The sequence below is a fragment of the Penicillium manginii genome, assembly GCF_028828005.1.
Source record: "Penicillium manginii strain IBT 31320 chromosome Unknown utg000004l:1.0-7231830.0:1.0-7236170.0, whole genome shotgun sequence".
NCBI lineage: Eukaryota > Fungi > Ascomycota > Eurotiomycetes > Eurotiales > Aspergillaceae > Penicillium > Penicillium manginii.
In genome coordinates this window covers 5,717,331-5,732,888 of record NW_026643105.1, presented here as the reverse complement: position 1 = coordinate 5,732,888, position 15,558 = coordinate 5,717,331, and the positions used below count along the sequence as shown (strand labels likewise).

The 15,558-nt window shown below is 49.7% G+C and overlaps 7 protein-coding genes across 7 annotated transcripts; 4 read left to right on the top strand and 3 right to left on the bottom strand.

Annotated features, from left to right (window-relative positions):
- Positions 1-350: 350 nt before the first annotated feature.
- Positions 351-1,640, bottom strand: N7533_005834 (putative ATP binding protein; the record flags this gene model as incomplete). The annotated part of the gene is made up of 2 exons (XM_057102484.1): positions 351-1,522; positions 1,598-1,640. 2 exons carry the CDS (start codon positions 1,638-1,640, stop codon positions 351-353), a joined length of 1,215 nt encoding a protein of 404 aa, XP_056962114.1.
- Positions 1,641-1,905: 265 nt separating this feature from the next.
- Positions 1,906-4,065, top strand: N7533_005833 (putative cell cycle control protein (Cwf19); the record flags this gene model as incomplete). The annotated part of the gene is made up of 2 exons (XM_057102483.1): positions 1,906-3,186; positions 3,244-4,065. The coding sequence occupies 2 exons, from the start codon at positions 1,906-1,908 to the stop codon at positions 4,063-4,065; spliced, it is 2,103 nt and encodes a 700-aa protein (XP_056962113.1).
- Positions 4,066-4,950: 885 nt separating this feature from the next.
- Positions 4,951-7,476, top strand: N7533_005832 (uncharacterized protein; the record flags this gene model as incomplete). The annotated part of the gene is made up of 7 exons (XM_057102482.1): positions 4,951-5,003; positions 5,066-5,280; positions 5,350-5,759; positions 5,818-6,057; positions 6,111-6,185; positions 6,490-6,570; positions 6,634-7,476. The coding sequence occupies 7 exons, from the start codon at positions 4,951-4,953 to the stop codon at positions 7,474-7,476; spliced, it is 1,917 nt and encodes a 638-aa protein (XP_056962112.1).
- Positions 7,477-8,212: 736 nt separating this feature from the next.
- Positions 8,213-8,515, bottom strand: N7533_005831 (uncharacterized protein; the record flags this gene model as incomplete). Its single annotated transcript, XM_057102481.1, has 1 exon — positions 8,213-8,515. The coding sequence occupies one exon, from the start codon at positions 8,513-8,515 to the stop codon at positions 8,213-8,215; it is 303 nt and encodes a 100-aa protein (XP_056962111.1).
- Positions 8,516-9,037: 522 nt separating this feature from the next.
- On the top strand, positions 9,038-11,616 carry N7533_005830 (putative C6 finger domain protein; the record flags this gene model as incomplete). The annotated part of the gene is made up of 3 exons (XM_057102480.1): positions 9,038-10,105; positions 10,271-10,655; positions 10,754-11,616. 3 exons carry the CDS (start codon positions 9,038-9,040, stop codon positions 11,614-11,616), a joined length of 2,316 nt encoding a protein of 771 aa, XP_056962110.1.
- A 495-nt stretch (positions 11,617-12,111) lies between these two features.
- N7533_005829 (uncharacterized protein) lies at positions 12,112-14,114 on the bottom strand (the record flags this gene model as incomplete). The annotated part of the gene is made up of 4 exons (XM_057102479.1): positions 12,112-13,227; positions 13,286-13,376; positions 13,442-13,889; positions 13,946-14,114. 4 exons carry the CDS (start codon positions 14,112-14,114, stop codon positions 12,112-12,114), a joined length of 1,824 nt encoding a protein of 607 aa, XP_056962109.1.
- A 183-nt stretch (positions 14,115-14,297) lies between these two features.
- On the top strand, positions 14,298-15,082 carry N7533_005828 (spliceosome assembly protein PRP11; the record flags this gene model as incomplete). The annotated part of the gene is made up of 2 exons (XM_057102478.1): positions 14,298-14,309; positions 14,384-15,082. 2 exons carry the CDS (start codon positions 14,298-14,300, stop codon positions 15,080-15,082), a joined length of 711 nt encoding a protein of 236 aa, XP_056962108.1.
- Positions 15,083-15,558: the final 476 nt, after the last annotated feature.

The window sequence follows — 15,558 nt, the reverse complement described above, 5'->3', positions numbered from 1 at the left end:
CTAGTTATATATGAACTGTTCGTATGCAAACCTAGTAATCCCATAGTAGCTTTGGACACTTGATATATCAGCTACAATATATATTAATTTCACATAATGAAGAGATGTTTTAGAGATTGTGATAGAGTCCCAAGACGTATTCGGACTCGGAATGATCGGGGGGGGGGATAAGAATATTCGCATAGAAGTCTTGCCATTCAAGTTCTTATTAATATGAGAGAACCATGGATCACGTAGTGATTTCTACATGAGATGCATAGATAGAGAAAAAGGAAGTATAATGATTTCATAAATGACAGCCGCCAACTCCAAAGCCAATGTTGTAACTCCTCTTCGGAAAAAAAAAGCAATCACTGCTGGTTCATACTGCTAGCCCGCAGATATCTCGTGAAGCTGTTATCTTGATCCGAGGGGGCACTCTGAGTGTTTGAGAGAGCATCCTGGTAGCGCTGGGAGAGACCATCATCGTCCCCAGCAGCAGCCTCAGCGTAATCATCATCGCTATCGTCTTCGCCATAGGCAAGACCCCGCTTGATAAGCTCATCCTCTTCTTCATCCTCAGCCTCGCTGACAGTTTCCGGACCAGTCTCAGGGCCCTTGCGTTCTCTACGGCCCGAGCTATTGACATTCATGTCTTTCATAAGTTTGCCCAACTCGATGTCTCGTTGATTGGCCTTGCTTTCTTCCCGCTCCTGCTTCTTGCGCTCAAGCTCGGGCTTATAGTCACGCTCGAACTCTTGGCGCTTTGTTTCCACAGCCTCGAAGAACTCGTCGACACCGTCGCCGGTCATAGAGCTAACACCGACAACACTGAGGTGTCGATAAAACTCCTCTAGCATCAAGCTCATACTGTTCAAGAGCGAGCCCATGTATCCGCTACCAGCTCCAAACCCACCGACACCACCTTCCGTTCCGAAGGCGCCGGCTTCCTCTTCCTTTCGCAGAGCCTCTTGGAATTTGTCGAAGTCGGTCATCCACTCCTTAGCAAACTCAGCGTCCTTCACATCGGTCTTGTTAAATACCAGAATCATTGGTAGTTTGGTCTTATAAAGGATACTGCACGCATATAGCATGTTGCTCATGAAAGTGCTTGTCGAACTGGCCCGCGGGGTATCGATGATGTATGCGATGACGGTTGGGAAAGACGAAGCGAGTGTCTCGAGTAGAATGCTTCCGGACGCACTCCACACAAATACTTCGATTTGACCCGGTGTATCGATCAAGATATGTTCGATTGGCTTTGCGGTGGGGTTTTCGGGGTTGGGTGCGGTGCGCTTTTCGAGCAGCGCAATGATCTGGTCAACCTTGGTGGCGAAGAGATTCAAAGAAGTCAAGATACCACCATTCGGACCAAGATTGTACTGCTTCATGACCTCCTTGTAGTTGATCGAGTCTCGGATATCGATGTTGCTCTCGAAGGGAACTGAATGCACGGCGGGGTCAAGGTTTACGACGTATGGAACCGTGTTTTTGGAATGTAAATGGGAGTTGATTCTCTGCATGAATGTTGTCTTTCCCGAGCCTAAACGAATAAGGATAGGTCAATAATCCGATTTCACTATCTGAGGTAGCATGGGGAGTATCTTCATTGCCTTACCTGCCATGCCTATGCAGACGACAGAGACTGCTGGAGACGCCATGCTGTAGCGGTATTTATTTCGAGGTGAACGAAATGAAGGTTGAGACGATAGGGAAATTCGTCGTGGCAAAGTCAGGTTCGTAGACTTGCACAGGGTGAAATGAAGTGAAGTGAAGTGGGTGAACTTTTTTTTGTGAAATTCTTTGGTCGCGGGGAACCCGAAGATCTGCGCTGGGACCGCCCGGCGCGGCCAAACGTCATTCGACTTGAGCTCTCTTTTTTCTGCTAACCTCTAGCTAACCTCCTCCCCAGCACCAGCAAACACAATGACGCTAGAAGATTTTGAGAAGTCTCTGGCCCAGGATCAAGACAAGCGCCGAGAAAAGAGTGACAAGGAGCGACGTCACCGAGATCATCGCGACCGTGACCGCGACCGCAGCAAAGAGCGCTCGAGACACCACCACCGTTCCAGCCATCATCGACGACACTCATCTCGATCCCGCGACCGTGAATCTCGACGTCAAGACGATGATAGCCACCGAAGCAAGCGCTCACGTCACTCGACTGACCATGGAGATTCTCATGATCGCGATCATAAGCGTCGACACAAGGACTCCAGCAGGGATGACGAAGAACCTGCTACGCCTACCACCGCCACTGAGAACGAGCCTAACCAGCTGAAGCGAGACTCTTGGATGGAAGCACCTTCAGCTCTTGACATCGATTATGTTCACCGACCGGACCCCAAACGATCAGAAGAACCTACGAAGCCGAAAATGCTCTCGGCGGACTATGAGCTGAAGATTCACGACAAGGAGCTCAATAATCACCTCCGCGACCTCAAGGAAGGAAAAGCGCTCGAGGATATCAATGAGGAACCTGCGCAGCATGAGGTCGACTACACATTCGGGGACTCAGGCTCCCAATGGAGGATGACCAAACTCAAGGGTGTCTACAGAGAAGCTGAGTCCAGCGGCAGGACCGTGGATGAAGTTGCAGTGGAACGTTTCGGGGATCTGCGCTCATTTGATGATGCTAGAGAAGAAGAAACCGAGGTGGATCGCCGTAAGATGTATGGTGAATCCTATGTGGGCAAAGAGAAACCAAGCGGGGAATTATTCCAAGAACGAAAGCTCGAGAAGCAGTCCCACAGTGGCTCAGCAAGACATGCGCATGGCTCAGTGGAAGAACCCGAGACATTGACACAGGGCCAAAAAATGGAGACCGAGCTTCCGTCCAGCGTCACACGGCCATTGGATCTCACGGCATTAAATCGCCTGAAAGCCCAAATGATGAAAGCGAAGTTGAAGAAGGCTCCGGAAGCGGCTGAACTCGAAGAACAATACAATACGACCGCAGCTGCTATGGCCAATCGAAAAGAATCGGACGTGGTGGTTCTTGGTGTCAAGGAAAACCGCATGCTGGCTGGTACCAGAAATGAAGTCAAAGTAGTCGATACGAAACGCGGTCGTGAGAGAGGGCAAGTGGAAGCAAACGACGACATGACCATTGAAGATATGGTTCGCGAGGAACGCAAGACCCGAGGTCAATTTGGTGGAGAGGGTTCGCGTTTGGCGGATCGCATTTCGCGCGATTCCAAGTTTGTGGTAAGTTGCGGCACGACTAATCCCATGCCCCTTTACATCTCTCTAACCTCTATTTAGAACGATCTTGAGTATATGGACGACAATGCTTCCAAGCTGGCAAAGAGAGTGCACAAATCTGAGATTGATCTCAAGAACACAACCATCAACGACTTCCGCAAGATGAACCGGATCCTGGATAATTGCCCACTCTGCCACCACGAAGACACCAACACGCCACCTGTTGCACCCGTCGTTTCCCTAGCGACTAGAGTTTTCCTCACGCTTCCAACGGAGCCTGAAATTAGTGAAGGCGGTGCCACAATTGTCCCGATTCAGCACCGGACGAACTTGATGGAATGCGACGACGACGAATGGGAGGAGATCCGTAATTTCATGAAGAGTTTGACACGCATGTACCATGACCAAGGCCGAGATGTTATCTTTTACGAGAACGCTGCTCAGCCTCAGCGAAAGCGTCACGCATCAATGGAGGTGGTTCCTCTGCCATACAGCCTCGGCGAGACATCACCGGCATTCTTCAAAGAGGCTATCTTAAGCGCTGAGTCTGAATGGTCCCAGCACCGCAAGCTTATTGATACTCTGGCAAAATCCAAGCAAGGCCTAGGAAGATCTGCATTCCGTCGAACCCTGGTGAAGGAAATGCCTTACTTCCATGTCTGGTTCGAGCTTGATGGTGGTCTGGGTCATATCGTCGAAGATGAGAACCGTTGGCCTCGTGGAGATTTGTTTGCTCGGGAAGTAATTGGAGGTATGCTTGACGTTGCCCCGGATGTTATCAAGCGGCAAGGCCGCTGGCAGCGGGGCAGTGATCGAAGAATAGATGGATTTAGAAAACGCTGGAGGAAATTTGATTGGACTCGCGTTCTCGTTGAAGTATGAATGCGATTGATAGCTGAGTTCTATTTGGCTTGTACATTATGATCGGAACTGGACGTGCTCTGCAGTATTCGACGAACTGATATAGTCCGGAACAACCTTCCCTTTTGATTATAGCAGTATACTATTAAGAAGTTAGAACCTTCATTCGTGTTCCTAGAAATACGTCGAGTTTCTATTCTGCTAACTGCCAGCACCCTCCCATTTCGGGTCGCAATATCTCGCAGTACCGAGTTAGTCAAGCCCATATATAATTGAATTCAACTCGTTGCCTTGCCTACCTGTTCGAGAAATTTTTGTTTAAGGGCCGTCTTATTTTCGCCACATTAGTCCTAGTGCCTTCAATCAGGGCATCTCATTCGCGCGCATCGCTCCGAGGTGGAATCTACTACCATGCGGGGAACTCTCCGATAACATAAACTCTGCGTGGGGCATTTCTTCTCGGCCGATGTCTCGTATCTTTTACTAATGACTCTTATGGTTGGAGTTATCTTGATTCCCCTTCGCAATCTCTCTCTTAGCAACTTGAAGTTCGCCGTGTACCAGCCGAGATATACTATTATACTCAATAGACGACTGCACCTGAAGACTTTCTTTTCCACTATAGTCGGACACTCCCGATCTCAGTTTCGCCGGTGAGTCGTGCGCGACCCAGAAATATGCCTATTTAATTTGAATTTTATCCTGCCCAAGAGGATTCGGAAAACATTGGCTTGTTCTTGCCCAGGCACATATAAGCAATTGACCTAGTATCTGGTGCTGAAAGGGCCATCCCTGAGGGAACTTCTTGAAACGAACATCCAACATTGGTACCTGGCAGAACTTGACTCGGAAGCTAACATCCATGAGTTTCTTGAACAAAGGCCATTCCAGTACCGCCTAGTCAATATGGGATCTAATGACACCAAGCCCAAGATTCTTCTCCTAGGAGAGATTGCCCAGTGCGTACCTAGGTATAGAAGGAGATTTCTAAATGGGCCGGAGCTAACGATAGCCACAATAGCGCGCAAAAGTCATGGGAAGCACTGAGTGAATTGGGTGAGCTAGTTCAGCCAACCGCGAAGAACCGCACAGAGTTCCTCCAAGAATGTCGCGACGGAAAGCTTGATGGAGTTGTGGCGGCCTATCGTACTTTCGCCTCAGCCAAGGTGACTGGCCCTATCGACGAAGAGCTTGTGAACGTGCTGCCAAAATCCCTAGAGTATCTTGCGCATTGTGGTAAGTTTTTATGACTGACTTTAACCGAAACATTTGGTGTCGTTCCTGTCTAAATGTTGCCTTATTTAGGAGCTGGCTACGACTCAGTCGATGTCCATGCATGCAGCGCTCGCAGTCCTCCTATTCATGTCTCGAATGTCCCCACCGCGGTAGATGATGCCACCGCCGACACGACAATGTTCCTCATCATTGGAGCCCTACGAAATTTCAACATTGGTATGCAGGCTTTACGTGAGGGTAAATGGATTGGGAAGCCTGCCCCAGCCCTTGGCCATGATCCTGAAGGCAAGGTATTGGGTATTTTGGGTATGGGAGGCATCGGACGCAATTTGAAGAAGAAGGCCGAAGCATTTGGAATGAAGGTGGTTTATCACAATCGCCGCCCATTGAACGATGAACTCTCAGGCGGAGCTCAATATGTGACTTTTGATGAGTTGCTGTCGACCAGCGACGTGCTAAGCCTGAACCTTCCTTTGAATGTGAGTAATTCAAGGCCCTTGATTTGCGCTTCGAAATATGTCTACTGACCGTTTTAAGAAAAACACCCATCATATCATTGGCAAAGCCGAGTTTGCTAAGATGAAGGATGGGGTTGTTGTCGTGAACTCTGCTCGCGGCGCTGTCATGGATGAGGCGGCCCTTGTGGAAGCCCTGGATAGTGGCAAGGTTCTTTCTGCCGGCCTCGATGTATTCGAGGAAGAGCCTAAGGTCCATCCTGGCCTCATCCGCAACCCAAATGTTATGCTCGTGCCTCATATGGGTACTTATACCGTCGAGGTGAGTTGAGCTAGACCTCTCATGTAGAACCTTAGATGCTAATGATATCACAGACCATGGCCGCAATGGAAGAGTGGGCGATTGCAAATGTTCGCCTTGGTATTGAGACAGGGAAGCTCAAGAGCCCGGTTCCAGAGCAAGATAAATTGAAATGACGATTATAGATCATCCGAGTCTCCAGTGAGCTACCAGTGCGACGGGATATGCTAAAGGCGGAGTCACGGTCGGAGAGAAGTGGAATAAACTAAATAAAGCTAGTATCGTAATATAACGTACCTGAATTTGAAATTCCAATAATATTGAGAAAACGAAAACACCAGAAAGAAATGAATACGTTGAATTTCATCATTGTTCTGGCATTCGACGAATGGCAAGGTAATTGCCGCATCGGGGCTAGATCGATTTCTGATCTTATCGGACATCTCCCCAAAGTCGGGCTCGGTGGTCTACTTTGCGCCAACCACAACAATCACCCACAGAAAGTCTGCCATGGCCGAATACTGGAAGTCAGCGGTGAGTACCACTCCATACTTGTCTCTAATTATGTAAATGACTGACAAGTCTTCCTCCCCATAGCCCCGCCACTGGTGCAAGCAGTGCAAGATCTTTATTCGCGACACGCCCTTCGAAAAGACCCAACATGAAGCTAGCCCGAAACACCAAGGCAGCCTAAAGCGGTTTTTACGGGATATCCACAAGAATAACGAAATTCAACAAAGAGAAAGCCAACGGGCGAAGAGCGAAGTTGAAAGATTACGACAGGCTGTCGGGGGCGGATCCTCGACGGCTAAGGATGCCTCCCCGACACACACAGCAGGGCCGGCACCAAAGCCTAGCGACAGATCGGCCAGCTTAGAGGATCGAAAGAAACAGATGTCACAATTGGCAGAAATGGGTGTTGCAATCCCCCAGGAGTACCGTGCGGAGATGTCTTTAGTTGGCGAGTGGCAGACACTCTCAGAAACAAATATCGCCGCTGAAGGCCTCGAGGGAGCTAGCAAGTCCATTGGAGTTCGCAAACGCAAACACGAGGGCGATGGGGAAGAGGAAGAGGTCGACGAGCACGCTCCTGGGAAAACTACGAGCCTCGGCTGGGGTTCAAAATTGAGGACATACCCTGGAGAACAAGATGAAGAAGACGACGATCTAGATGCCTTGTTATCCTCTAACAAGGAATTTAAAAGGCCTCAAAACACATCTGCCGATACTGAGCCCGAAGGGAAAAAGTTGAAACCTGCTGCCCTCGCAAAAGAGGATGGGGTGTCAGAATCGGCAGCTCCAGAGGCTGACAAGCCATCAGACGTGAAGGCTGAAACGCCCGAGGTCGGTTCTGAGGCACCGAAGGACGAAAAGCCACCAGGTGAAGAGGCGACTGGGTTTGCTTTCAAGAAACGCAAGCCCAAGGTCATGAGAAAATGATATCTGTCCCATGATACTATCGGAAATATTGACGCGCTTGATTCCACTTGTCTCCCAACCCCACATTCTTAGGAAGAGCCTGCCGGCTTGCAGAACTGAGATGGCTTATTACTGCTACCAATAGCGAATGTGCCGTCGAAAGCGAACATTTATCATCAAAAGAGCAGTCTCCATCACATAATCGATCGAGACGTTGACTCGCAGAATTCTTGTTGCCAACTAGGATCGGAATGAGACTCTCAACTCGAGGGTCGTTACATCGGCCATCGCCGAATGATCTAGCCTTTCAGATGAAAGCTCATGGACCAGTATTTTCGTCCAGCCCCTGCACAAAAAGAAGGTGAATTCAACCTGAGGTGTTCAGATCAATCAACTGGTTGTCTAGTGGGGTCTTGTCCAACCACCTTAGTTTGGGTAGTATTAGTAGACCATATGACAGTGATTTTAAATATGAGAGAATCCTCCGCCCAAAATTCGATGTATACTTATCTCCTTTGGATATTTAATCTGATTATTTTACAAATTATATGTATTATTTATATAGTAGCTTTCGTACCTGGAGTTATAGACTTGCCACTCCAATTTTTTTTTTCGGCATCGAAGCGGAGTCTTTGGATCGCCGGAAAGGAAAGCTCCTTTAGTTCGCTCCAACTTCGCGCATCTCTTCCAACCTGCCACCGAGCCCCGGACTGCCGAGTTTCCCAGCAACAGCCCCTCTATTTTCCCTATATCACTTCTACCTCCCCCAGAGGGCATTCAATACGGTGAGTGTGTTCCATTTAAGAGCAATCGCGCTTTCCTCCAGCCTAGCCAAACCCCATCCTGTCCCTCGGAGCGCATTCTTTCCCACCCGCGCGCAGGTGTCTCGGATTCCCCTCTTCGGCAGTTTCGCAATCGAGTCCATCCTATCGCTGGTCCTTTTTGCCCCCTTCGCTGCCTCTGAAAGGTTGGGTCTTCGGTCGGGGGAAAGCGCGGGCGGGGAGACGTCGTCGGGTCTTCGCAGGAAGAATGCGACTGGCAAAACTCGGTCGGCCGACATGATCGCAGGGAAGGGAGAAAATGGGTCTACCAGGGCACTTGTTTGTTATTGCCAGATTCTCACTACTGAAAGATTGCAAACCTGGGAGCTTTTGGTGCAGTTTTAGCGGTGTCAGTAGATTGAGGATTCTGGCACATCGCAACCCACCGATAGACGCTGGACTGCGAAGCATTGATTCCTGCGAGACCCCAAGGAGTCCCCTGGCCATTAATCTGCCTATTTCCGATACGATCGCGTGCTTCTTCATATTCTACCCTCTGCCTCTGACAATGACTTGCCCTGCCCGCCGCGAGAGATTCTAGTCAAGAGTTTTGCTAACAGTACTCTTACAAGACTACAGCAGATAAATGATTCTTACGTCCCATCCCGATCGAATTGGTGTGCTGCCTTTGCTCAGCAACAAAACACTCGACCTTTGACCTCGAAACTTGGCCTGTCTTGAACGGGGCTTTCATCCTACAATTTTGCGCGCAACGCAACGAGAGAACCCGCTACATCGCTGCGGAGATAAATCAGCCGAATATGGCAGAACCGACAGATACCAATCCTGGAGATCCAGCGAATCCGCCGACCGAACCAAATGCGCCAACTACAGATACCAGCCAACCTGCCGCACATGCTGAAAATCCGTTTGAAGGGGAGACAACGGCCCCGCCAAATCCAGATCAACATTCAGCCCCGGTGAATGAGCCCCAGGTGGAAGTCGCACAGTTGGATACAACCGCAGACCAGCAGACGGATCTCAGCAACGTTAAAGAAGAGGCTGGTCAGGCTATGGACGTCCCGAATGTCACTCCTTCAATTGAATCGTCCCTCCCACCAATGGACACGACGGGCCTGGAAGGCACCGATTCCTTTGATGATACTGGATTACCTTCTTTCGATTCGGCCCTTCCCTCTGTGGGATCTTCTGCGGCCCCAGACCTATCGCTGCCAGCTATCGACACAACACTCCCCTCGCTAGACTCTTCTTTGCCCGCTATTGGTACCGATATCCCGACCATGGACGAGCATCATACATTTGATGACAGCCATTTTGACGATCACGATCACGACCATACTGTTGAGCACTCAACGCATCACGACCACATGGGCCAGCAGTCGGGCTCTGCAAATGGCTCGAACCATTACCAAACGCAATCCAATGGTACATACCAGTACACACAAAGCCCTGGACCACAACAGCAATATGATGGACATCAGCAATCTCAGGCTCAGGCTCAGCACCAATTTCAATCCCAACCGCCACAGAATTATCAACAGCAGCAGAGTTCTGATATGTATCATAACCAAGGGGGATTTTCTTCTGTGAACGCAAACCCCGGGAATAATGGCCAGGGACAACATGGGCAAGTACCGCAGGCACCAATTGGTTCTCCAATGCCCTCCAACATGCCTCCGATGTCATCTATGGGACAGTATATGACTGGCTATCCGTCCAATGTGTCGCAGCCGGGCATGAACTCGAACCAGATGGGATATCCCATGCCTGGGGATCCGAATAAAATTCTGTCGGGTGGGAGGCACAAGAAGGAGGTCAAGCGACGGACGAAAACTGGATGTTTGACCTGTCGCAAACGAAGAATTAAGGTATGTGATGCGTTGAGTTTTTGCACGCTGCGCGCAGTTCGCGGGGGGGAAGTCTCGCTTGTGCCCGCAGACCCCGCCATCGTCTATTTTATCTCCCGCTCAACCCACGACTCGCCCCCCCTTTTGCGCCGGTATACTTCTAGGTCATCAACTAATTTTTCACAGTGCGACGAAGGTCATCCAGTGTGCAGAAATTGCGTGAAAAGCAAGCGCGAGTGTTTAGGCTACGACCCGGTCTTCAGGCCTCAAGCATCCACTCCCTCGGCCATCCAGCCAGCTCCGAATCCTCCACCGTCACTGGTCGTCAATCCTCAAGGCCCTCCTGCCCCTTCGACACCATCGTATCCTTCAGCGCCCCCTGGTTATATGCCAGCGTCCTCACAACCATTTGCTCCTTCTCTTCACTCTGAATCACCCAGCACTTCAACTGATCAACCTGACCACGGAGCTTCCCTTGAGTCCTCTCTTCCACCAAACAACCCACCACCCCAAATAAATATGCAAAACTCGAATGACCATGGCCACCAGGTCCAGGAGCCTACGTACAAAGGTGCGCTTGAACTGTCGATGCGATTTTTCTCCCCTCCACTTTCAAAGTTTATCGCTCTGTATTGGTTGGGACGCAGCTAACATGAGTTATACAAACAGCCAAAAACCTCAGCCTCAATGACTTGATGTCCTTAAGAGGTATTGCACCTCCACCTCCTCATCCTATTGGGTCGCTTCCTCCCGGTCGACTTGAGGAAATCCAAGCCGTCTTCCTCGCAACATACGCCCCTGCGATCGACAAGCTCCTAGAGGTCCGATGGTACTCAGAAAAGGCGCTTCCTGTTCTCATGGCCGATGCACAGCTCATGGCTGATTATTCGGCCTTGATAAACGCATTTAACGACTGGAATCTCGGCGACGGAAATATTGTGGCTCGTCTCGAGAGCTTCGAAGCTTCAATCATCTGGAGGAGCATGGTGCTATGTCGTCAGGTGCCGAATTCAGAGAATGGCCAATACGGTCAGGACTGGAACTTGGTCGCCACGACAGCTCGTCTAAACGCAATGGAAGCCCTCTTGAGTTGGAGCCACCTCGAGCAAAACTCCTTGTCAAGGGCGATGGGAATGGATGCTGCCACCCCGCCGAACCCCCCAGACCAGTTCTTGCAACGCCAATTGGATTTCTGGGGCGAGCTCGGCGAATTTCTCACGCTTCACGATAACGAAGCAAGCTCGGCCAAGCAAATCGATGACACACTCGGACGTTGTCGCCAACTGCTGGACACATATGAAAACCGAGATATTATCTATTCCATCGCCATCGCACGACACCTGGGCCAACGATGGGCAGATTTCCCTAATAGTCTGCCCAAGGTTGGCTACACAACCGAGAAGGAGGCAGGTACCCGGCTCTTCGTTGCCCAAAAGTTCATTGAGGAGGAAGCCGAAGGCAAGGGCACCACGCAGATCTACAAGCGAATCTGCTGCATGGCAGTTCGTTCTTGGTGGGCTGCTCGCGAATGATCAATTTGATGCGGTGGTCTCTTCTAATCCCCTTCCTCCTCTTTTGATGGAACCCATCCACAGCTCTATAGCCACCTAGAGCCCTTTCTTGTACTTTTTCTCCTTTGCGTCCTCGCTCGAAACCTACTCGAGATTCAAAAAGCATCATGGCCCAGGCGTTTTCAGTTTTCATTTTGGATGATGTGATTTTTGCAGTTGCTTCTATACCGGGGGTTGAGGAAATGGGCGATGAGCGAGCAAAGTCCTTCGGCGTTTTCTCACCTTTGCTTCTTTCCCAGACGAAGGTTTGTATTTTTCGTGCATATCTCCCTCGCTTGTCGGGGAGCTTCATACCCCGTGGCATCTAACAATCCAGTTAGATAGCCCACGCATCTATGCTTAACGGTTACCTACTTGAATAGAAAATATAAGATTTTCTGAAATCTAAGTCTCGTATTCTATACCAATGTAGTTCTCTCCGACGAGAGATGCCAGTGTGCAAAAATAATTGATCTACTATGAAGGTGGCACTTCTACTCTAATTCTAACCTCTCCCGTTTCGCCTTGGAACAGGTAGCCAATATCCCTTGTTGATTCCGACAACTCCACCTCTCTTCGCATGAACCGACTCGTATCAGCCGAAGCAGACGCCTTATCAGATACATGCATCTCGCCATCACTATCCTCATTCCAGTCCGCCACACCATCGTCTACTGTCGTTTTCTCCACAGGGTCAAATTCGTCCGTTTCCCAGATAAGCTTGAACCCGTATGGCTCAAGCCCAAAAAGCCGGGATACTAGCGCCTTCACTTGGTATGAATCAAGAGATGAGGGGATCTCTTTCACTTGAGTCTCCGGGTCTGATTTGCCTGGCTTTTTATGTAAACGGAATACCATTTTTACTAATCCCGCCGCAACGGATCTCGGATGAATCACTCTTCCCCCTGAGGCATCACCAATGACGGCCCTTGTGATTGTTGGCTCGCCGTATAGATCGCACAGCTCGGCGTAGCGTGGGTGAGCGGCGAGGACGGGTTCTTCTTCTGCGGCGGTCGTAGCGGATAATTCCTTTCCGATCAGTGAAAGGTAATACATCTCTGCATTCGAGCGGTCTTGCGGCGAGATAACGCTAAAGTTTAGAACGCAGAGGGAAGGTGGGAAGCGGGATAGAGTGAGCATGAAGCCTTCGTCGACCGTCATTGGTTTGGAGGCACTCATGGTAGAGGTTGCTGCTGCGACGGCGGGCGGAAGCGGAGAAAGGTCGTAAAGAGGGTTTCCAGATATGCGGAGGGTTGCGACAGCTGGAAACATGATTGAGAGGTTGTTGAGGAAGGACCACGAGGGAATGTTGTTGCGAGATAGGTCGAGTGAGTGCAGGGATTTTGAGAAGTGGAAGTCTGCAATGGTATCGTTATCAGAATTGATGGTACTGACGTTGTTTCCTCGTAGTGATAGATGTTCCAGGGTCGAGTATTTCGCCAGATTGCGGATTTCTGATAAAGAAGTGAAATCATTATTCTCCAGGACGAGCTTGGTGATGTTCCCAGATAGTGGTCGAGATATCGTAGAGAGTTGGTTGCCTGAAGCCGTGAGGGATTTCAGAGCTGGGAATCGTGATGCAACTTCTACAATCTAAATTCATATCGTGAGTTTTGGTTCTATACGTGGAAAGATACTTTCAACTCCGTACCTCGTCCCAACTCAATAATGTCTCTTCCAGATGAAGCTCAGTGACCCCTTCGAAGACAAAGCCATCTTCCAAAGGATGGAATCGGTTGCCGCTGCGATAGTAGTTAGCTTCTATCAAATGTAGGCACATAGTATATGCGAAGGTAATGAAGCTCACTTCACTTTCAACTTTCTCAGCTTCTTAAGCTGGCTGCAAATCTGCCAAACGTGACGCCAGCTGGTCAACAAACTGCGGCTGAGGTCCAGCTCTGTAATTTGCGGGCAAGTGGCTGCAATATTTTGGACAAACTGATCAACTTGATCCTCCGGTTGGTCATAAGATGATAGAACCCCGGAAATTAGTAGGCCATCTAGTAGCACAATCCGCAGTTCTTGCAATTCCGCAAGCTGTTTGCGGATCTTGTCGAAGCCGACTTCTTCAACAACCTTGCCACTAATCTCAATGAGCCTTTTAGAGGAAGCTCCATTTGGGTTGCCTTCTTGTGAAAGGTCCTGCTCAGATTCAGAGGCGTATTTTTCACGCAGTCCCTCCAGAAAACTTCTAGGCGGATCTGATGGCCTTGAGGGACGGACGAAAGACCCCGCCGTGGGGTATTTGCTTTTGCCTATAGAAGAGGTTAAATACAGTATTTCCAATCATGAAAGACAGGAATAGACGTACAAGTGAAATAACGGACTCCTTTATGTTCCCCCGCATGTTTTCCTCGAGTTGCGTCGTCCCATTCAACGCCTAACCAGTCGCCAGCGGTGCCTTGGACACTGCCCACGTAGCGGATGGTGCACAGCTGGCCATCAAAGGACCGACGCTGGCCCACAAGCGAGTGATCCATCTGACTCAAAAGTAAAAGTCCTTCTAGCAGCTTGTCGTAATTTCGGATCCGTCAACTATTGCAGAACATTGAAGGTGTGTACCTCTCCTGGGCCGTAATCCGCTTACCTAACCACGTCTATCTCGATCCACGCAGATTTGCCCTCCGCAACTCTTCGACAGATCACGAGAACGCCACGCCAGGATGGATTACCAGGTACGTTATAGTTCTATGTCCTGGATCTACATGATTATTCATACCACGAAGCTACTGATACTGACGTCTCCCAGAACCGAGCAGGCTCCAAATTCGGCGGCGGAGGTGTCGCCTCTCAGTCCGCAACCAACGCCGACCGTCGCGAGCGCCTGCGCAAGCTCGCGCTGGAATCAATCGACCTCGACAAAGACCCCTACTTCTTCAAAAACCACGTCGGAAGCTTCGAGTGCCGACTCTGTCTAACCGTCCACCAAAATGACGGCTCCTACCTCGCCCACACGCAGGGGCGCAAGCATTCGACGAACCTCGCCCGCCGAGCCGCACGCGAACAACGCGAGGGAAAGAATCAAGACCCTTCATCCATGCCCGGAGCTATGGGCGTGCAGGTCAAGAAACAGACTATCAAAATCGGTCGGCCCGGATACAAGATCACCAAGGTCCGCGACCCATTGACCCGCCAAATGGGGCTGCTTTTCCAGTTGCAGTTCCAGGAGATCACGCCGGGTGTTGTGCCGCGCGTGCGATTCATGTCCGCGTACGAGCAGAAGATCGAGGAGCCCAATAATGACTACCAATATCTGGTTGTGGCTGCTGAGCCATACCAGACCTGCGCGTTCAAGCTGCAGGCTCGTGAGGTTGATCGCCGGGAGGAGGGGAAATATTGGACTTGGTTTGATGAGGATAGCAAGCAATTCTGGGTGCAAATTATGTTTAAGACTGAGCGTGAGGAGCGGTTCAGTGGTGTGCCTGGTTTGGCGCCTATGCAGATGTGAGGACGACTTTTTATCTTTTGCTTCTGTTTTGCCGTCTGGCTCCAAAGGCTGAATCTGGCCATGTCTATTGTGGGAAATGGAGAACTGGCGTTTGGGGATAATTCCTGTTGATAATTTCTATGATACTTGAGCAACTGCATACAATTTGACATTGATTGATGACAACCATTCAAGTTTTCGAAGCCGAATATCTTCTACTAAGCACCAGAGCAATGTTGAGACGTGGGGAATGCATCAAACATCATGGTTGATTTACATTCCAAAGTTTCTTTGCAAATGGGAATCCCAATTCAATAAATGCCAACCTTACCAGCCTGGACGGCTAACACCGTCTAGGCAGAAGTGGCAAGTCAGCTTCATCATGATCTATGACTAAAGCGATAATATGTAAACAATGGACAGATCTTTTTGTTTTTTCAGACTATGATATGCAAATCGAGATCTGAAATGCGAATAAGGACGAATATGTGATACTT